The sequence below is a fragment of the Oculina patagonica genome, chromosome 2, assembly GCF_052425735.1.
Source record: "Oculina patagonica isolate OP01 chromosome 2, crgOcupat, whole genome shotgun sequence".
In the NCBI taxonomy this organism is placed as follows: Eukaryota; Metazoa; Cnidaria; class Anthozoa; order Scleractinia; family Oculinidae; genus Oculina; species Oculina patagonica.
This window is the reverse complement of record NC_135759.1, coordinates 15004458-15027158: the sequence shown is the minus strand read 5'-3', so window position 1 is coordinate 15027158 and position 22701 is coordinate 15004458. Positions and strand designations below refer to the sequence as shown.

General features: G+C 37.6%; 1 protein-coding gene across 2 annotated transcripts; it reads left to right on the top strand.

The window, feature by feature from the left end:
* The first annotated feature begins 529 nt into the window (after positions 1–529).
* LOC144643121 (uncharacterized) lies at positions 530–21371 on the top strand. 2 transcript variants are annotated; one of them, XR_013568858.1, is made up of 3 exons: positions 530–671; positions 11856–13579; positions 21359–21371. XR_013568858.1 is itself a non-coding variant. In XM_078502276.1 (2 exons), the coding sequence occupies exon 2, from the start codon at positions 11866–11868 to the stop codon at positions 13345–13347; it is 1482 nt and encodes a 493-aa protein (XP_078358402.1). In that variant the 5' UTR covers positions 530–671; positions 11856–11865; the 3' UTR covers positions 13348–14210. The 2 variants fall into 2 exon arrangements, 1 of the variants encoding a protein (XP_078358402.1); XM_078502276.1 differs by lacking the exon at positions 21359–21371 and having other exon boundaries at positions 11856–14210.
* Positions 21372–22701: the final 1330 nt, after the last annotated feature.

Genomic DNA, 22701 nt, shown 5'->3' with positions numbered 1-22701 from the left:
GAATTGATTATAAAACAAGTTATACAGCCTTGAGAAGGCTTTGTTCTGTTATCAACCTCTCCGTGAAAATTGTTTTGACACGACCACTCAAGAAGTGTATCACCCTACACTCTTTTCGTGCTCTCGTCACTAAGTCTTCCTTGTGTGCTTTATAACAGAACAAATATTTAACAATTATCCTGAGCAACTACACTCCACGTTTTCGACAATAAATGAAGTTTCTTCCATGCTTGCTTGCTTACTTTTCTGCATACGCCGAAACGTGTGTTACGTTGTTGCTGTTGTTTGCTTGCAGATTTCCTTGTTTTTTGTTGTTTTTTGTTTTGCTTTAAATCTAATGACCACATCCATGCCTATGAATACACTGTATCATAGAGAAGTTTAGAGGTATTTTGATGGAAAAAAATAGAGCTCTCTTGCTATGGTTGGTCGTTAAAAATAGCAGTAAGCTGGAAAGAGATCCGAAAGATGAAATCTCTGAGTCCAGTCCAAATTTAGCGTCAATATTTCTTTTGAGAATACACGTACACTGGGGCGAGCCTTATTCAATCGAGCGGAAAGAGCGTCGAGTCTATTTTGATAATAGCGCGAACGTGTGTTGCTCAATATTGCCCGCAGGAGATTTTTGATCAAGTGAACTGTAACACCATAAAAGGATTCTTCTTGTGAAGGTAAGATCACGTTGTAAATGCCTATCGGTGCATGATGCATTTCATTTGTGCTAGGATTCCTACCCAGGAACAAAATAACTGGTTTTGGGTCAGCATCAATCATCACACCCGATAAAATCGTGTTGCTGTAATTTTTTGAGGTTTTGACAAGCATTGACCCCTAATTGACCCTTATCGACACCCTAAACATCAAAGATTAAAGAAGATTAAAGAAGCTATAAAGAAGCTATAAAGTACTATCAGTGAGGCTTCTTTAAAAATTCAAGTTCATAAATTACCTAAAAGTTCCAAGATGGCGGACGAGCGTTGCATTCTTTGTTCACTGATAAAATAAAGGAGCAAACAGCAAGTTGGAGCGTCAATCATGGATGTTATTTGTAGCCATTGAATAAAAGTTAAGAATGAAAGAACTGAGGAACAAACTTTTGCAAATCAGTAAATAACCTCAGGCACAATGTAGCGATCAAATCTAAATTTCATCTTCTCTCCCCCAGACAACCACCGGGTATAATTTTGACCTTTTGAAGTTTTCTTTATTCAAATTCCCATCTCCTGGTCTAAAAATTGTTTTTAAAGGCCCTATGGTCAAGTTTGTTTATCAAACTGCCTACCCCTGGGACATCGATAGAAAAAATATGTGATTCAGGACACAAGACTAACAGTAGACAGCTAGCCACAGGCTAAACATTTGTAAAGCGCCTGGCGGCCTGGATGGCGCTTAAATATATTTATTGTTATATATATATATATATATTAGAACTGCAGTTTTGGCTAGAAGGTTCTAGGCTTTGACACAGGGTCTCACTAGCCAATGGAACAAAACTCACAAGTATACTGTCGTCACATAAATTATAAAGGCTGTGGAAAAGCTGAAATTACCAAAAAGTAACCTTAAATTTACCCAAGATAATAATAACAAAGTCATGCAGTGAAGATGGCAAAAGTGCCCAATGCCCAAACTAAAGATAACTTGAGAATTCTGGCTAGTAGAAATTTTTTTTGGTTAGTGAAGTCAAAGCTGTCACTAGCCAATGGGCTGTAGCTACAGTGTAGCAAAAAAGTTAGTTTTGGGTACTGGCGATAAATGTAAAACAGAATGTATTTCTGTTTTACATTACGGATAATTGTCAGACCTGGAATGTCCAATCCATCTACCGGTATTTAGGTTTTTTTTTTTATGGGATTGTTTTTTCTCCTTTTTTTTTTTTTCGCAAAAAAAGAGGGGGGGGGAATTAGGTAAATTTTTTTTTTTTTTTTTTTTTAATTTATAATAATTTTTTTTTTTGTATTATATTTTTTATATATTTTTTTTAAAAAAAATAAATATTTCCCCCCTTTTTTTTATGAGCGATAGACAAACCGGCGCCGCCTCGTTGATTATTTCTTTATAGAAAAATCGGGCTAGTAGTCTAATTGTTAATTAATTAGTCTTACTTTTGCTACTAGGCGTTTTTATTTTTCCTGATGATATTGATAATCCCCTCCCCTGTGGTTTTAAATGTCACCTTGCTTAGGACTATTTCCACCGAAAAAATTACAAGATTATAAGCTGTATGACAGGAGAACTTGAATCTCCACAGCGAAGCATCTACCTTATTGTTACTTATTTTCGCGGGATTTATTTTTCGCGATTTTTGCGATTTTGTTAAAATCGCAAAATTTAAGACCCGTGAAAAATAACAACGCAAAATTTAATACCCTTCTATATAATTCGTTATGAATATTCAACGTTTCCGTCAGTTTACTACTTAATTACCTTGGTACAGTCATCAAACTAGCTCTTCTTTGTTGCAAAGGAACATGTTAAACTGTTTTTAAAGTTTTCTTTTGTTATATGGTTTTGTTCAATGTCATTGGAAACTGTTGCAGTGGAAAATTAAAATCAGTTGGACCAATTTTGAGACTTACTGTTTGTTAATGTAGACCAGTATTTTGACACTTCGCGAAATTAAGTTCCCTTAATCTTATTTATTTGGCCAAATCGCGAAATTTAAGTCCCGCGAAATATGGCCGTTTCATTTTCGCACAATTAAGTGCCCACGAAAATACGTAACAATAGGGTAAATACCCTTGCATGTACACTCGATATGTTTACTCGAACATGCGCGATGCTTATGCGCCAAGGCAAGTGCGCATTGTTACCGCTGACAAAAGGATTGCAGTGCTAGCCAGGGTCTCTCCTTTTGTTTCTTTCGAGGAAACGTAGCATGCTAGAAATGCGTCATTTTCTTCGTTTCTTCCGTGAAATACCTGTCCCATAAGCCAATGCAGCATGGACAATCGAAAACAAACATGGCAGACAAGAATTGTGCGAACAAAGCCACAAAAACAGGCAAAATTTGATGGATTCTCAGCATGTGTGAGACGAAAATAGAAATATTTTCCATGTGTTTTATTGAATTCTTGTGAAATTTGACAGAGTTAATACACACAAATGGAGCTAAGTTCCCTGACTTAGCAGACATTTTTTGTTGCATCGGATTGATATTATGGTATGCCACGTGACTGGTTTAGAGATGGTCGATTATTTTCCGTACGAATAACAACTGGATGTCGGTTAAGTCACAGAAGAATTGTTTTTATACAGGTATTTAATAAATTATACAAAGAAGAAAGCTATTCAAAGAAAAGGAATGGAGAGAATAAAGTAATTGCATGTACTATTTTGGCTGACATTTTAAGGTGTCAATTTTCACACCTTTATGACCGGAAAATGAAAAATTTGATTCAAATTTGGATTCTACGGTAAAAATTACTATCTAGTAAGAATAGTGAATTTAGGGATTTAAACAAAGTTAATAAAATATCTTAAAATGGGCTCTTTTTAGATGCATTTCAGCCATATGTTTTTGTTTGCTCAAATTCCCATCCCCTGGGCTAAAATTGTTTTCAAATGCCCTGTGGTCAAATTTGTTTATCAAATTGCCTACCCCTGTGACATTAATAGAAAACAATATTTGATTCAGGGCTCAAGAATAACAGTAGCCAACTAGCCACAGGCTTGTAGAAATGCAGTTTTGGCTAATAGGTTTTCAGCTTTCACAAGCTAGCCATATAAAATTTCAGGAATTTGATACGAAATCTACTTCGAATAAATGGAACTCACAAGTACACTGTTGTCACGTATAAAATTGTCAAAGACTGTGACCTAAAATTAACCTTAGTTGGATTGAGAATTCTGGCTAGTAGAAAATTGGTTTTGACTGGTGAAATTAGCCAATAGCCAATAGGGTAGCTAGCAAAAAAGTAAGTCTTGAGCCCTGGTGATAAAACAGAAATTACACTATTTTGGAGTGTGATTTACATGCAAAATATTCACAACAATGTAGAATTCATCTTCAAATCATTGCAGAACACAGCTTTTGCAGGCATATGTTTTAATTAAGACTCTCAAGTATAAAATGCTACTTATAAAATTTATATTATACTTTATTGATGGTACAGTGTACATATGCATGTATGTATACTTTTTTCTCGCATGCCATACCTTGAGATGAGATTTATACTGTAATTTATGGTGTAGTATGGTTAGAGGCGAATTTAATGCTTGGGGAGGTTGTACCCTGAATAGACTAGCATCCCATCTGGGAAGGAGGGGAAATTTGTATTCTTGGTGACTTCATTTTTAACAATAATCCACTAGGCTCGAACACAGACTTAACCTACCAGTTACCGTATTTACTCAAATAAGCGCTGCGCGGCTTATAAAATTTTTCTTGTCTCCAGTGCGGCGCTTATTCGAGGGCGGTGCTTATTTAAAATTTGGACGCCACAAAGAATCTCATCTTTTAAAGTAACTGAAAATAGTGTCTTTTGATTGCCAATCTTTGTTTTTTGCTGACGAAAGTGGCGTTAGCTGTCTGTCCTGGCAAAGTTCGTGGCCTTTACAACATTTACAGAACTACGTATTGTAAGAATGTTGGATAGAAAATATAATGGCGAGCAGGTAAAACAATCACTTTGAACTGCAAAACAACGCTTTTGATGGAAAGAAGTGTCTAAGTTTGTTTTAGAGTTGCTTTGCTATGCTGTTTTCAGTTGAACGGAATTCCTTACATGAGCGCCGCATCAGGACTGCGGCGCTTATTTGGGGGGGGGGGGTGGCTTATTAACTTTTTGGTCCTAAATGCGGCGCTTATTCGAGTAAATATGGTACTTGGTTTTTCTGTTACCCTAGTAACACCCCAAAAATGAATTCAATCTGACTTAAAAGTCATCTAGTTATTTCTTTCTTTCAGAGAGTGATTTATATGCAAAATATTCCTAACTAAACAATGTAGAATTCATCTTCAAATGCAGAACACAGCTTTGCAGGCCAGCACATTTTTCAATTAAGACTCTCAAGTATAAAATGCTACTTATGAAATTTATATTATACTTAATTGATGGTACAGTGTACATGTATGGATACTTTTTTCTCTCATGCCAAACCTTGGGTTAAGATTTATACTGTAATTGTGTATTAATGGTTAAAAGGTGAAATACTTGTATTCCCGATACAATACAATACAATACAATACAATACAATACAATACAATACAATACAATACAATACAATACAATACAATACAATACAATACAATACAATACAATACAATACAATACAATACAATACAATACTTTAATTTGACACTCCCCTTACGGGGCTTTTCAGTGACAATAAATTACAATATGAATAAGAATTTTAAAATTATAAAAACTACAATCGGTAAACATTACAATGATAAAAAGTTACAATTATAAAAATTTGAATAATAAAGTATTATTTCGTTTGTCTCATGACATAGTCATGTGTGATGGAGATCGCAACGTTTCGACTGCATACTGCTAGTCTTCATCAGGCGATAAGGTCGACTTGTTGTGCGTTAGCTTATAAAGTACACGGCTGCTCTGTGATTGGATGGTTTTCAACAGCTCTGATTGGTGCATTTCGATCCTCAGTGTTCTGCATGCTGGTGTACTGTTGCTCCCTCGGCGGTCCGCAGTCGTACAGTTCTCCTGTTGCTGTGTTTTTTGATCGTGGGCATCCATGCTTCAGGAATTTCAATTCCACTGTCCCTGTTGATATTATTAGGGTGAAGTCTTATGTGAATCGCCTCTTTGACCCGGCGTGTGTACCAGTGCGAGTCACGATCAATAAACTTTACCTCATTCCAAAGCGGGTAGTGTCCGGTGTTGTTGGTATGCTCTGCAACGGCGGAAGTCTGGGTGCGTGCAAGTCGGATGTCCCGGTCGTGTTCTTTGATCCTATCTTGCATAGGTCTTCCAGTCTCGCCGATGTAAACTTTGCCACATTCACAGGGAATCCTGTAAACAACGCCATCTTGCTTAGTCGAATCAACAGCGTCTTTCGGCCGTACTAGTTGTGATCGCAGTGTAGTTTCCGACTTGAAAACAGCGCGTACGCCTTGTTGTTGTAGGCAGCGGCGAAGTTGCTCGGAAAGACCTTTGACATAAGGTAGAACGGCAGTAGATTTAAACTCAGCCACGGGTTCAGCACTGGTGTTCGGTTTTCTAGTCTTAGTGATCTTCTGCAAGAAAGAAAAAGGATAACCATTAGATACAAGAACAGATGACAGATGTTTTTTCTCCTTGGAGATTACAGATGGTTTTGTTACGAGGTGTTTAGCTCGCGTTCGTAAATGCATTACTTCTAATTAATCTATATTAAAAACTCCTCCATTAATTTTGATTTTAAATGAAATTTAAAAGATAAAATAGTTTTAAGAGTTTTTAAGGTCGGTGTGAGATTGTTTCAAATGTTCACTGTTCTATAATGAAATGTTCTTTGACCAGAGGCAGATTTAAAAAGGGGAATATTTAAAAGCTGGCAGTTCCGGGTCGCACGTTTGGTGATTTTGTTGCGGGTGGTGAACTGATCGCTAAGATAGCGAGGCAAGCATCCAGTCATACATTTAAAGGCTAACACAGCTTCACGAAGGTAGAGGTGTTGTTTAATAGGAAGCCAGCGCAGATCTTTAAATGCTGGCGTGATGTGGTCGAATTTCCTCGTACCTTTGATGTTGCGGATGGCAAAGTTCTGGACCAATTGCAACTTGCAGATGTTTTTTCCCGAGCTGTTGGACCACACGGATGAGCAATAGGATAGTTTACTTAATACTAACGCATTAATTATTGTTACAAGCATGTCATGCTTAAACACATGTTTTACACGACTAATTTGAGCTAAACTTATAGACATACACGATGAAACTGTTTTCGAAATATGGTAGTCGAAAGTAATATTCGGGTCGAGTATAACCCCAAGGTCCTTGGCAGAAGATACAGGGACAAGTTCCTTCCCCAGTAGAGTTATTCTCAAGTCAGGGAGTTTGGAAGTAAGCTGTCTGCTACCAAAAACCATCAGTTTTGTTTTGTCTGGATTTAGAAGAAGAAGTCCCGATGACTTCATTTTTAACGATAAGCCACTAGGCTCGAACACAGACTAAACCTACCAGTTACTTGTTTTTCTGTTACCCTAGTAACACCCCAAAACTGAATCCAATCTAACTTAAGAGTCATCTTAAACGATTTGATATTTTTCATTTTGCTAGGTAATTCCCGAAAATTATAGATCTGACAATAGATTTTTGCTCAAACTTTGCCTACTGGTTGCTCATCAAACCACACCATGATGCGGCGTTCATTCCAATAAATAGAGTCCAAAAGCAAATCCAGTAATAATCAAGTTTAAGCAAGCCTCAAAAATATTTTTCTTGATTCTAACAATGTTTAAGATATTAAAAATGACTTTTCAGACAAGCACTAAAACATTTTTCTGTTTTTAAAATTCAAATATTCAATTCATCGGGAGACACATTTGGTTGCAATATGAAGCTATCCTTTTGTCATTTAGATCAATAGAAGAAATTTCCTTGCACAAAATTAAGTTTCAAAGCAAGTATTTGGCACATCTAAATAACATAAACTTACCGTAAATGATCTAATAAAAGCCCGGGGGCGTCTATTAAATTTTCGGGGTCCTAGGGAAGTTGTTAAATAGATACTGTATGAGGCGTTTATTAGAGAGAGGCGTTTATTTAACTTTAACTGTAACAACGGCAACAAAACAAACAGGATGTGTAGTTTCCTAGCAGAGTAAGATATAAAACAGAGTTGGACCTTGAGAGTGGGTGCTTATTCGAGGCTGGCGCTTATTAAAATTTTTCACCATTTTCAGCAAAAAGGAAGTTTATCTTGTAACAAGACAAATAATACCAAAACTTGACGATGCAAGAAAGCAGACTTTTAACTGTTCATTAAAAGTTTCTGTAAAATACTAAGAAAACTCGGTCTTTGGGGAAGTGTCTTAGTAGTACTTATTGATAATCAATTTCACTACTTCTCAGCCTTGCGCACATCGCATATTAACTTTTCCCAACTTTAGGGTGGGCGCTTATTCGAGGTGGGCGCTCATTCGAGGTTGGGGGCTTAATTGAATAAATACGCATACGGTATATGGAGAATTTCCCAGGTGTTTGAGGTGATTCTTACATATTTTTGTAGGGGGTGTCTATTAGACACGGGTCCTTTATTAGAGGGGGCATCTAATACAAACTTTACACTTCAGGGGGGGCGTTTTTTGGATACGAGGCATTTATTTGAGAGTGGGCATTTATTAGATCATTTACAGTAACTCAGCTGTGACACAGTCCCTTTAAATCTTCTATTTCAACCATAGGCGAGTGTATGGCTCATTTTATTTATTCTATGTTGGTCGTTTGTTGCTCCAATCCATCCTTTTGCTTTGCTCTAAAATATTCTTTTCCACATATTGGAAAACTTGCACAGTTTGAAATCGCCCAATAATGCATTGCAAACTGTTAAGTATGTCATGTGCCTATGGATTGCATCTCTTGTAATGCATGGCTATCTGCCATGTTGATTCCTTCGACTTTACATCAGCTACAAAGTTTAAAGTGCATGCAAAATCTTATATAATGTGTTTGTTTTAAACCTTGTGATAAGATTGCTTTGCTTTTCTTTCTGAATGTTTAATATGTATTCAGACGAGTCCTTTTTTGGATTACCGTAATGATTCGATTTAGCGCCCGGGGCGCTTATTTACTTTTGCCACCTCGAGGGAGGGCGCTTATTCGAGACAGGGCGCTTATTCGGGACAGGGCGCTTATTTAATTTCTTGAGAAACAACCAAATGTATCTAACAATAACAGAAACTGTAACAGTTGGAAATTGTTTAAAGATCAGTTACTTTTAAAATAATTGTTCATTTTAGCAGTAAATATATACATGAACTGTACGGCGAACGGTCAGGAGTTTATCTAGTTGACGTCAATGACTTCAGTATGGGCAGTTATCCACAATAGGGGCACTTATTAGAATAGGGGTGCTTATAAGAACGGGGACGCTAATTAGAATGGGGGCGCTTATTGGAATAGGGGCGCTTATTTACAAAAACACATTCGAAGAGGGGCGTTTATTCGGAAGGGGGCGCTTATTTGAAGGAGGGCGCTAAATCGAATCATTACGGTATATTCCTACAAAAGTTTATCTGGCGACTAATAATTTGCATTTGGTGATTTTTTAGCACTTATTTGCCTAATGGTTACTTAAGGATGTTTTTTTTTTTTAATTTTGAGCACTGTGTAAATTTCTGCATTGTTTATGAATTGCAAATTGCTAATACCGATCAAATGGTTAGGATTGTGACCAAGCTGGAGAAGACACAGTCAATCTTAGTTCTATTTTCATGAAATTGTCACAGTAAACAAGTTCAGGGGTAGTGAATTATCCTTAAAAAATGTGTCTCGCGAAATTAAAACCAAATTTCAGGGGTCTCATCATCTCGAATTTTTCTTTGATGCCATCTCGAAGTCTTGATTTCCTTTGCAAGGCCAAAAAGGTCTCCGGGTTGCAGAAGAGATGTCAGTCTCACCGTCTTGCAATTAGTCTCACATTTACCATTCCACACCCCTAAGTTTAGTAGACATTGGCGCAAATTCAACCGTAATCAATACAACATATACTTAAAATGTCACTTAAATTCCAATGATTTTATTATTATTATATTATTATTATGATTTTCTCGCAAAATTCTTAGGAAAACAGCATGTCAGGCAACAGACAAAACAAATATGGCCTGAAAGTCAAAATTTCATTGTTAACTCAATGTCTGCAGTTCGTTTGAATTTAAAAAAGGTACCGGTACTGCTGAAGTTAACATGCGTTACACCGCATGAAAATCCCATTCTATTTACAGTACCTTCTCTTGAATAGTTTAATAGATTTTGCCTTCAGAAGAAAACATATTTCTGTGATCAAAGGAGTCATCTGTTGGTTTTGGCAGAGACAAATGATACTGTTAGGCAAATAAAGTGTGATAAAAAAGAGCCGTAAATCGACAGCAAATAGCTGCTAATGTAATTATTGTACAGTAGCTATCTCCACTGTTAAGCAAAGGTAAACAACAAAAAACAAGAGAAAATCTTTACTAACTGGTCCCTTATCATGCTTGTCGTGCTTACTGATGAAAGAGACACAGTCACATAAAATTTTAAGGTGCAAAAATCCGTGGCCCTCATGTTTTTAAAAGTCTAAATATTTGATTTTGTATTGTTTGGTATTTTTGTATTGGTTTTATATATTTATAATTTTTGCAACCTACTGAATTTTTTCCTGTTATTCGTTTCTCATTATTCCATTACTTCGTTGTTACTTTTTGCTCCATTACTCTGTTTAGTTACACCCAAATTTTCATTCAACTGAAGAATTAGTTCTTGTTTTTTTTTCAGTTGAATAAAAACTATTTAATTATCAAATTGTCACAGATTAGCACGCTGTTATTCGGTTGCCACTGTTGATCGTACTTGATTTGTAGCAGCAAAATCATTTTTATTTAGTACCCATACATTACCAGAGGGTCTCAATGGGGTGGTGGCTTTTACGGTTAACGGTTAAAATTTTGGCTTTTTTACGGCTAACGGTTAATTTATTTTCATAACGGTTAACAGAAGTTAAAAGTTAATTTTCATTGTTTAAAAAAGTTAAAAATTAATTTCCATTATTAAAAAACATATTTTAGGTCTCAGGGCCATTCTGGGACGATGAAGTGAACTAGTTTGGTTAATTTATCAATACTGACCGATTTTTTACGGTTAACATATTTTACGGCTAACGGTTAAAATTTTCCAATTTTTACGCCTAACAGCTAAGTTTCTGACCGTTTAACGGCTAACGCTTAACCCCATTGAGACCCTCTTACCAGTACCAGTTAACTAAATGTTTCAACAAGATAAACATAAACCTTACTTGCCCTAGAGTTAATTCTGAATCAGTGAAATGAGCAAGACGTCTAAGAGATGATTAAATTTTGGGAAGTTTCCTTATCACAATCTCTAATTAACAAATAGATTCCATTTTGCTGTGCGTTTGTTTAGTTATAGATCACAGATGACATCAAAATGTGGTAAGAACAAAAAAGTGGCCCACGAGCTGCTAGGCGAGTGGGTCACTGTTGTTCTTACCACATTTTGACGTCTTCTGTGATCTATAACTGAACAGACCCACGGTAAAATTTAATCTATTTGTTTTATATAATAAAACTTTGATTTGGACTATGAACTCTGATCACGTGCGCGAGTCACACCACCGCGTGACGTCATCTACTGTATGCGTCTGTACTCTGATAGATCATAAGTAACAACCAATCATAATGCGCGTATAATTCAGGTTATTATACAATACAGAGCAGATTCCTTACCATTTGTGCCAAACTCTTTGTTAGTACAGTGTATACTGTATTAACATGATAATGACAATATTATCCTGTAAATCTGCTTTGTGCAATTTCTTCTACGGTCAGCAAAACTAGCCTGTCCAAAACAATAGTAGTGGGCCTTTTGCTGATGGCAGGCGACCAAATATATACAGAACAATAAATTCACGACTCACCAATTCTGCCTCCTAACAATCTTAAATCTTCAATTCATCAGATTACTTCCCCTTTGTAAACTGCAATTTGATTGGTTCTGATAGTAACTCAAACCTGATTGGTGTGACAAACAAACATAGTTCACTCACTGACTCACTACAGTACATAGTCCATTGCGACTGACGAGAGGTGTTTTTTGGAAAAAATAACTCAATAAAGCAGTACTAGAGATGTATTTGTAGCTGTGTTTGTGATATTGAAACCTTTTTTCCCTTTTTTAAATTCATTTCCAGGAATTGAGGCATGAGTGAAGAAAGTAAAAAGTCAAAAGTAACAAAACACAAAAGAGCTACCACAGGGGAGAAGCTGTACCAGTGCAAACAGTGTGGCAAGTGCTTTGGAGATGCCGGAAATTTGAAGAAACATGACATAGTCCACACAGATGAAAGGCCTTTTCAATGTGAACAATGTGGCAAGTGTTTTAGAACTGCATCATATCTCCGAACGCACAAAAGACTCCACACTGGTGAGAAGCCTTATGAGTGCAAACAGTGTGGCAAGTTCTTTAACCAAGCATCAAACTTGAGGACTCATGAACAAGTCCACGCAGATGAAAAGGCCTATGAATGCAAACAGTGTGGGAAACGTTTTAATCAAGCACAAGGTTTGAAAGATCATGAAGGAATTCATACTGGGGAGAAGCCTTTTAAGTGCACACAGTGTAGCAAGTGTTTTAGACGTAAAACAGATTTAAGTACGCATGAGAGACTCCACACTGGTGAGAAACCATTTGAATGCAAACAATGTGGCAAGTGTTTTAGCCAAGCAGTACATTTGCGAACTCATCAAAGAGTCCACACAGGGGAAAAGCCTTTTGAATGCAAACAGTGTGGCAAGTGTTTTAGAGATTCATCACATTTGCAAAATCATAAAAGGGTCCACACAGGTGAAAAACCTTATGAATGCCAACAATGTGGTAAGTGTTTCAGTCATAGTATAAGTTTACAAACTCATAAAAGAGTCCACACAGGTGAAAAGCCTTATGAGTGCAAACAGTGTGGCAAGTGTTTTACAAAAAGTGGACATTTGAGAACTCATGAAAGAGTTCATAGTGGTGAAAAACCTTTTGAGTGCAAAGAGTGTGGCAAGTGCTTTAACCAAACATCACATTTGAGGGTTCATGAAACAATTCACACTGGTAAGAAGCCTTATAAGTGCGAACAGTGTGACAAGTGTTTTAGAGAAGTAGGAATCTTGAGGCATCATGAAAAAGTCCACACAAGAGAAAAGCCTTATGAATGCAAACAGTGTGGCAAGTGTTTTAGACTTAAATCATATTTAAGGACTCATGAAGGAGTTCATACTGGTGAGAAGCCTCATGAATGCAAGCAGTGCGGCAAGTATTTTAGGGAAGCAGGAGATTTGCGAAAACATGAAGGAATCCACACAGGTGAGAAGCCTCATAAATGCAAAGACTGTGGCAAGTGCTTTAGACTTAGAACATATTTAAGGATTCATGAAAGAGTTCATACTGGTGAGAAGCCTTATGAATGCAAACATTGTGGCAAGTGTTTTAACCAAAGAGGAAGTTTGCGAAAACATGAAAGTCTTCACACTGGCACGGAAGTAAATAAACGCAAACAGAGAGGCAACTGTGTTAAACACACACAAGATTTGAGTAACAATGAAAGAGCTAAACAAGGCCAATTCGAATGTTGGATTTGTCAGGAGAAGTTTAGTAGCCGAGCTCAGCTTCTTGAACACTATGATAATCACATGAAATAGATATTTTAGATTTTAACCAATGATTCTGCTTTGTCATTTTCTATAGTTTGTTTCTACATCCAATTCAGCCTGTTGTTGCTATGTTTTGCAGTGTTTATTAGGACAATGCCACTTAACTTCCCAGGTTTTCTGCCTGCCAGCTAAGCATAATTATTTTGTAGGTTGAAAGTTTTTATAACTGCTAAGGGAAGCATTTTGTCTGTTTTCAATTTTACTTAAAAGTAAACAATGTGTACATTATAATAGGGCTGCAACAATACACCAGTGCACCGGTGAATTGTCATATTTTTGTCAAGATATGAAGAATATCTGTATTTGAACAAAATATCGCAGTATCGTGAATCAATTAAATATTCTTCATCAACATTCAGAAATTATTTATTAAACTGGGGGACAAGGAAGTGCCATTCTGCTTCGCTACCAAATTATCACACATTCTTTAAAGATTTGACAATGTTGTCAACTGTCAATTTGACAATGTTGCCCACAAGCAAAAACATGTGGATCATGAGAACTTCACTTTGCAAATAAGTTTTTGCAGCTGTTAACGTTGAAAAATTTGATTTACCAACCAAATTTAGTAAAATTATAGCAGTTGTCAGTTTTATGTATTGTTGTATCATATCGTGGCACCTGTTTCAAGGTATGCATCGTATTGTGAGAAAATGTATTGTTGCAGTCCTACATTATAAAGGCCTTTATCTTAGAATAAGTATTTGATAAAATTGACTTAAAAATAAATCCAAAATAAAGGTGTAAAAGCCACACCTATCACTGAACTTAGTTGGAAAGAAAACCCCTATAAGATTAATAGTGCCATGCGAGGAATCATTTTGTAGTGAATCCCAAGATATATGTTAACACAGCAAAGTATTTAAAGAAGAAAGTGCCAGCGTCAAAGCTTAAATGTGGAGATGTTTGCTGCTTATTGGGTTCCTCTGTAAATGACACTTGTTGTGTTGAAATATCAAGGTGCCAACTAAGCAATAGACCATATTCGTTTTCTCAGCATTGGACTGGAACAAGTTTCATTATTGAGGCAAATGCAGATAATCTTATCAAAATATTTTGCAAATCATGTGATGCTCTTTTACAACCCTCCAAGTTTATTTTTTTCTTTAGAGACCATTTGGCCACCGACTGCTCATGAAGTTTTGTCACCAGTGAAAAATTTTAGTCGCTAAATTAAGCGCACGCTTTCAATCCTTTGTCCCCCTAAGGACTCTGTCAATTGCTTTTGCCTTGGTTGTCAGAAAAGTATGGCTAAGAGCCTGCAAGATTGTTGTTCAATGTCTGTCTTTTGCTCGTACTAAGGTGGCATCACAATGGATGTCCTATTTAATTGCTCATACTGAAAATTTATGTTATCATAATGTCATGCAACTTCTGTTTTTGAATAATTAATTGTGATTAATTTATTGTATGAGTTTTATTGACACCTACCATATTACAGTTGAAGAATTGCACCGAACATGATTTTTTACTTATAATTAGAAAGCTTAAGTTGCAAAAATGGGAACCTCGTGCAGCATATTTACAGTCTATAAACTGAAGTGTAATAGCATTAGTTTATTTCTTAGTTCCTCCATTTAATGCTCAATACTTTTAAGAAATTTTCCCGGTGGGGGAGGGGGGGGGGTACTCAAAAAAGTTTTATACGGGGAGGCTCTGCCCCAAGTTCTAACCCCCTACCCTTTTATATACCATTTTTGACAGAAATTGTACCCCTTTCGTAAGCCTTTTACTGAAAAAGGTACCTTTTTCATATACCTTAAAGACGTGACATAGCCTTAGAACAGGACGTTTTCTTGTCATTTTTATGTAGCACTTAATAAATTAAAATGATATATACAGCCATAAAGTGCGTCTGTTCGAAATATTTTAATTACTGGCCTTTTAAAAAACCTAAATGACGGAATTTAATACCCTTTCATACACCTAAACTTGTGAAATCGCTACCCTTTTATATACCTGAAGCCTGAAAAAGGTACCCTTTTCGAGCGGAGCCTCCCCGTATAGGCCGTTATATGGAGTACCCCCCCCCCCCCGGGAAATTTTAGTTGTATACACCGGTATATATATTTTTTCAGTTACTGTAAGTGTCTTATTACTGTATAGATATAATTTGTAATAATTTGCAACTTTACTTTTTTTCTTGTAATTAATAAATAAAATTAGAAATTTAAAATATATTTTATACAAGAGGCTACTTGTAGAGAGTAACTTTAAGTACTAGGGTTACCGAAACCTTTAGCCCTACCCTAGCACTAAGGCCAAACATGTTACTCGAGGCAATTTTCCTTGCAACTCTTAGAGAAACTATGGTGACTGAAAACATTGCATGTTGAAGAGAGGGTTTATATGTACAGCCACTGCCAGGTGGATTTAATCAAATTCGGTAGCCGGTGTAGCAGGGGAACTGGAATTCCCTCAATCCCCCTACTACCCCCTTCCCCCTCTTTACGCCTGCTACACAGGCTACAAATTCGGTAAAAGACCACATCCCATGGTGCTCCACTGGTACATTAAGGATTGACGATTGTTGAAATGTCCCACCGGCGCTAAATTGACATCATTTTATGTATTTGCAGGGCCAGATCCAGGGGGTGTGGATTTGGGCCTAGCCCCCATCTAGGTGGGGTCCCCCACCTACAATCATTGACAAAAGTGTTGACCCATTGTTAATTTACGCCCTTATTTTTTGTTATATGGACCAATTCCATCCTTTTGCCCCACCTTTCCAACCCCCTTCCCCCCAATCAATGTTGTAGTTTGTTTCCAGAAGTCCTTTGCTACCATTTTACAACATTGGATGGGGGGGAGGGGGGTATTTTAGCAGACAGTCATGAAATTTAAAAACTAGTGTTAAATTTGTCATAAAAACCGCAGAGCGAAGTCAATGTGTCAACTACTTTTGTCAAAGATTGTTGATCTGCCGCATGAATAAGCACATAAAAATGAAAATAAGAACAATGACACTGAGCAGGGTTGCCACAGGTTAGGAAATGGTCCCTAAAATTCGTCAAGGTCAGGGAAAAGTCAAGGAATTTTATTTTGAGTCAGGGAAAATTAGAAAGTCAGGGAAATTGTAATTATATCACCACTGTGGTTAAGTACCATTAAAGCCTGGAAAAAACATTAACGCCAAGTGATCTCAGCGATGTTTTTTCTTTGGAAATGGAGGCTGGAGGCTGCAACTATAATATCTGACATTTTGCAGTTGTTGGTCAGGAAATTATTGATTTTTATCAGGAAAAAGTCAGGGAATTTTGAAATTGAATGTCTGGCAACCATGCTGAGAAATGAGTGAAAATTTCAGATAACTAAAACTAAAACAAAAATATTTGCTAACCTCCATGCCCTGAGGTGAAAATGTTATAGTAAACAAAATATTTGCTAACTGTTAGTCACCCCCTCCCACCCCCACCCCCAAGGTAATGATCCTGTAGTGTTTCTTTCGCTCTTAAAAGAGCATTGGATTTGGGAGGCAAAAAAAAAAAATGATTTCGGTCTGAAACATGTTTACATTTGATTATTTGCCTGTTTGAAGGACCACTGAAAACCTCAACTGCAGCTTCGTCAATATTTTTTTTTTATTACACGACTAAGGCGGTCCTACCCTGGGTTCCAGAGGGTTCTTTTTTTTTGCGGTGACAAAGAGCGGCGAAGCCGCGATCGTCGCGGCTTCGCCGCTCTTTGTCGCCGAAAAAAAAAACCCTCTGGCACCCAGGGTAAGGCGGTCCGAGGGCCAATAACTAAATCAGCCAATCAGATAATTTTATTTCCGGTCCCGCGAGGGCCATCCTCGGAGACCCAGGGGCAGTTAGTGGGGGCGGGGAAAAGTCTATACGGGCGAAAAAAAAAAAATCGGCGAAGAAAAGTCTGTCTCCGAGGATGCGCGAGGGCCGATATTTTCCAAGTATCGGATCGGGTTTTGTCCCGGATGATCCCGCGCGATTTAGCGCGAGATTTTTTGCAAGATTTCTTTTGCAATATTTTTTCGGAGTTTTTATTGCTTTGATAATGAAATGACCTTAAACACGAAAATAATTATAACTCCTTTAATAGCGCGCGTAAAAGTTTTGCCGCACATTGTTTTCCACGACATCAACCGGGTAGCAATTTTCACTACACAAAGGTTCCAGTCGTGTAATAAATCTCTTATTAACCAAGCTTGCTCGGGACCGTACTGGGCGAATATTGGCCCTCGGTCTTTTTTGTACGGACCTCGCTGCGCTCGATCCGTACTGTCAAGACTTCGGGCTAATAATCGCCCAGTACGGCCCTCGCGTGTGGTCAATAAGATATATGTATTCTTTTTTTTTTTTTTTTTTTTTTGGATGCAGGTGATAACGTAGCCTGAATTTCAGACATCCCTCTGTGCTCGCCCGCTTACCAGAAGGAACGTCTGAACACATTTGAGCTTAATGCCGTCCGGTGACGTCACTACCCGAAAACCGGGTAGTGATTTTGATTGGTTGAATTTAAAAATTAATTGCATAAATTATGTGAAATTATGACTGAATTTTACCGCGCGAGGATTGTAATTTGAAAACGTTTGGAAAGAGTTCGAAAGAGTTCACCTTCCCAGAAATGAATTGATTAGTCATTTACCTTGAGTTTATTACTTTATTAGTTTACCTACGGATGAAGAATAGTAATGGAAATCGGTAGGTTTTAATTTGGCGGCATTCGTCGCTTCGACATGCAGTGTTTTGCCAAATTTATATGTAATCTTGTTTTGTCAACAAAGCCGCTCGACGCTTATGTCACCCTGCTTATGTCCTGCAGCCTCGATGAGCCAGTGATTTCTGAACTCAGTGCCCACGGTCAAGTAGGATATTTTTGGATTGAATTCCGTTTCTTGATGCCTCTGAAACCGTCGAAATTGATTTATTTATCAGTCCAGATTATCCCAATATATTAGGACAGTCATGACGTCACGGACCTATTGTTCTCGGACAAAATGGCGGACGAATGGTCCATGTTATTCAATCGATTGTTTCCAGGCTTTTTCAGCTTCCATCCGGGACTTTTAAACGAAAAGTGTGAGTCAAATGATCGGAAGCCATCTTGGAAATGTTTTGAGAGGATTTCAAGTCGACTTTTCGTATGTTTTTTCGCCACGATGGTGCTGTTTAGCCGGAATTTTGGCTCGTGTTTCAAGGTAGGTGAAGAATCGTTCATATTTTCTTATATTCAAAGATTTTTCCTGGAGTTGGAAATAATTTTTCCCGAATGTTTCATCCATAAAGTCTCATTGTGCGAAGTCTGGGCATGGTAGACAACCTAGATTTTTGGTAGACTTTTTTAGAAGTTCGGTGATCATGTCGCGGTAATACTTCACGTACCAAAACAACTGTTCCACGAACAATCAAACCTCTTTATAGATGGTGTTGGTTCGTTCTTTAGCAGTAATGATGACGGCTTTAGTTTCCTTTTATTGGGTTATATTAATTGTATAATTTGGGCCAACGAAAAGCCGAAGGCTGAAGACCAACTTTCATTAGAGAATAATCGAATATGGAATGTTCGTTATTCAGCAACAATAATTATGGAAATTGCAGGAAATTATTTTGAGTATCTGTTTCAAAGAGAACTTCTGTTACACATACTGACTAGCTTGTAAACCTCATGTCAGCAGGACATGCACTGTGTATGAGAATTTCATAAGATAGTTTGGCAATGGGAGAATTTGTGTTTTTTGTTATTTATACTATGGCAAGTGCAATTATTGTGAACCACATTGAATCTTGAAGAATGCTAAATACAAAGTTCAAACACAATTCTTCACTTGGAAATCATTAATTTGTTTGTTGAAATACCTTTACAATGTTTGCCTTATGGCCAGTAATAGAAAAGATAAAACTGCTTTCGAGTCCACGCAAAAATATATTACAGAAAATTTCCACCCACCCCTCTCCGAATGGTGTCTGACATTTGCAGAATGCAGCCTAAGAGAATGTATTGTACTGTTAACGGTAAACAGGCTTACCAAAGTGAATAGTAGGCTAACCGGCGTGTCTAGTAGGCTAACCCGAGTGAAAAGTTCACTCTGGTTAGCATACTACCCACTCCGGTTAGCCTACTATCCCCTTCGGTTAGCCTAAATAGCACTTTGGTTAGCCTTTTAGTATGCATTTTGCAATCTGCAAATGCCAGACACCGCGAACGCACACTTTAACCAACACCTGTGATGCCCTAATTCCTATTGCAGTCATGATATATACAATGATCATGTTCCTTTCATTTCAAAGCAGATAGTGTCTTTTGTATGCTTCATCATTGGTTTCTAAAACATGGGATATAGTATCTTGGATTTTGCATGTCAATTTTTGCCATTTATGAAAAGAAAATAACTTTTGGTGATGGCTGTTCACTAGTTTATTGTTGCTGTATATTTGCACACTGATCATGCTGTATTATTTTTGTTGCAGGCCTAGTTGGTGCAACAGACTGTTTACTTACTGTAAAATGAAATAAATTTAAATTTTTTTCTCTATTCTACGCTGTTCATTTTATTTTTATCCAATGACTGGGGGATGTCTTTCCGCCCAACCTCTTGACAGCCTCCGCAGTATGTGAAAAATTTGCATATTTTTTTATAATCTCAAAAAAAGTAGACAACAAAAAATTTTAAGTGTAGATTTATCTAATTGTGCTGTGTCTGTTGGGGAAAACCAAAAATCCTTTCATCCTACCCAGTGGAGTTGGCTATCATGCAAACCTAAAATAAATAACAGTAAGCTTTTCTACAAAATAGAATTAATTATTTTTTCCTTTAATGCAATACCATGTGAGAAGAAAAATCATTTTCAATTTACACTGTATTATATTCAAAATTATGTCGTTGTGCAACCTATTGGCAAATTTTTCGAATGCGAAATTTTAAGATTTTGAAAACACTACAAATATTCAGTGTTGCCTAAAAAATTGTTTGGTTTAAGAGCAAAACAAAACTAACCATTCATACTACTATCTAACAACCTTCAAATGACAGAAAATTTTGAGTCAAGAGATAGATGTACTTAGGAACTTCGTTAACGAGAGTGGAACAATCTTTAAATATAACAACCACGTAACAATTTACGAACGTATGATCGATCGGATGACAAACCAAACCAATATATACATCTGCTACTGTTACGAAACGCATCAGTTCCATCCGGTTGAATGAAACCAATCCTGGGCTAAACTGTAGATACCGGGCACTAATTTGCATCTCATTAATTTAATGGTCCTTTTGATCTACTATCTCGTTCTTAAGCGTTCAAGATATGTATAAGTGGCCCGGTATTGATCGCTCGATTTTCAAAAAATTAAGCTATTTGGTGCAACTGGCTCCTGCTCCCACGGCCGTCCTTCGCGTTGCGTTGTGTGTAATGTGGATTCGAAAACTGGCCTTACTTGAAAGATTCCTCCTAGAGAGAAATATACATTCGTATTCTTCTAATACTCGTCCACAATTCGCATTACAACTTGAAACCATCGCGCTGTCCGCGTTCGTCCGCCATTTTGAAAATTGAGATTTGTTTTGATATGCGATCGGTAAAAAAAGGCGGCTTGCCATTGGTTGAAAGCCAAGTTGGCCCTGTCCTAATATATTAGGATAATCCGGACTGTTTATTAAAGTACTCACGAGTGTGTTGTATTTGTCCGTTGCGTAACATATTATATTTTGATCGCTAGATAAAGCAAATCAGTTTAGATTAAATCGCTTCCGTAAAAGAATATAGCCTGCAGTCGATTAAAATATCATTCATTTGTCTCAAGGTTTTTAATAGTTTACTATTAAAACAATTTTATACCCTGTAATCCTTTATTTAAGCGATTTTTCTTTCACAATTTCATGGCCTCGACAGAAACTTTTCCGCATGAATTAACACCAAAGCGTAGTGACGTCACCGGACGGCATTAGGCCCGAATGTGTTCAGACGTTCCTTCTGGTAAGCGGGCGAGCACAGAGGGATGTCTGAAATTCAGGCTACTGAAAGCATAGATTCCGGAGAAGCGTAAACAATGCGGTACTTGCCAAGTTCAACATCTTTTAAAATCGCGGCATCCTGTTCTGCTGCAACATAAGCTGCTGGGATGTTTTTCTTCTCAAGAGAAGCGACTTGGTCCCGCATTAAAGCGACCAAAGGAGAAATAACAATGATGATACTGTCGGCGACAAACTGCGGGCAAGAACTGGCAAGTTCGCCGGCGACGAGCGGGGCTATTTGAAATATTAACGACTTTCCGTAGCTCGTTGGTAAATTAACAAATACATCCTTCTTGGACAAAAAATTAAAGAGTGCATTTTCCTGTTCCTTATATAAATTGCTCACTCCCAACGAAGAACAAACTTTTGAAACTGCTTCCTTGAATGATTCTACTGGGACCGCCATGTTGAAATTCCCGCTAAAAAGATGCGTAATTTACTCATAATTTATGCGAATTAATTTATAAATTCGACCAATCAAAATCACTACCCGGTTTTCGGGTAGTGACGTCACCGGACGGCATTAGGCTCAAATGTGTTCAGACGTTCCTTCTGGTAAGCGGGCGAGCACAGAGGGATGTCTGAAATTCAGGCTAGTGATAACGTAGTGCAATGCACACAGCGGTCAAACGCAAAAATGACGTCACCTCCGGTTTTCGGCGCCTCGAACTTTTCTGAGAATTTGTCTCGAAAGTGTGCAAACTTTTGTAGGAAATTGTTAAAGAAATGGTACGGTGAAAGAACAGTTCAAGCTGGGACACTCAGTGGAAATGAATTATCAAATTTCCAATCCATAAGCGGCGTATAAACCTTAACTTTCCAGGGACGGCGTTAACTTTTGGCTTTAAAGTGAAAGTTTTCGGAAATTTTAAGACTTTGTATGGAGAAGTTTGGCGGGAAATGCACAGTAACTGCGCACGCGCGCTGCGTTTGACCGCTGTGTGGGTGCAATGCTATCACGCGCAAACCGCTCCACAGCGGTCAAACGCAGCGCGCGTGCGCAGTTCATGTGTAATTGCCGCCAAAATTTTCCATACAAAGTCTTAAATTTTCCGTAAACTTTTGCTTAAAGCCAAAAGTTAACGCCGTCCCTGGAAAGTTAAGGTTTATACGCCGCTTATGGATTGGAAATTTGATAATTCATCTCCACTGAGTGTCCCAGCTTGAACTGTTCTTTCACCGTACTATTTCTTTAACAATTTCTTGCAAAAGTTTGCCCACTTTCGAGTCAAAAGTTCGAGGCGGCAAAGACCGGATGTGACGTCAATTTTTGCGTTTGACCGCTGTGAAGCAAACCGATGTATTCTTGTCCCACGATGCTGCTGGTCAGCGTTATGAGGAGCGAAAGAACCCCCCGCCGCGCTACTGGG

Coding starts and splice junctions, on each gene's coding strand:
- LOC144643121 (XM_078502276.1), top strand. CDS start 11,866: ATGAGTGAAGAAAGTAAAAAGTCAAAAGTAACAAAACACAAAAGAGCT.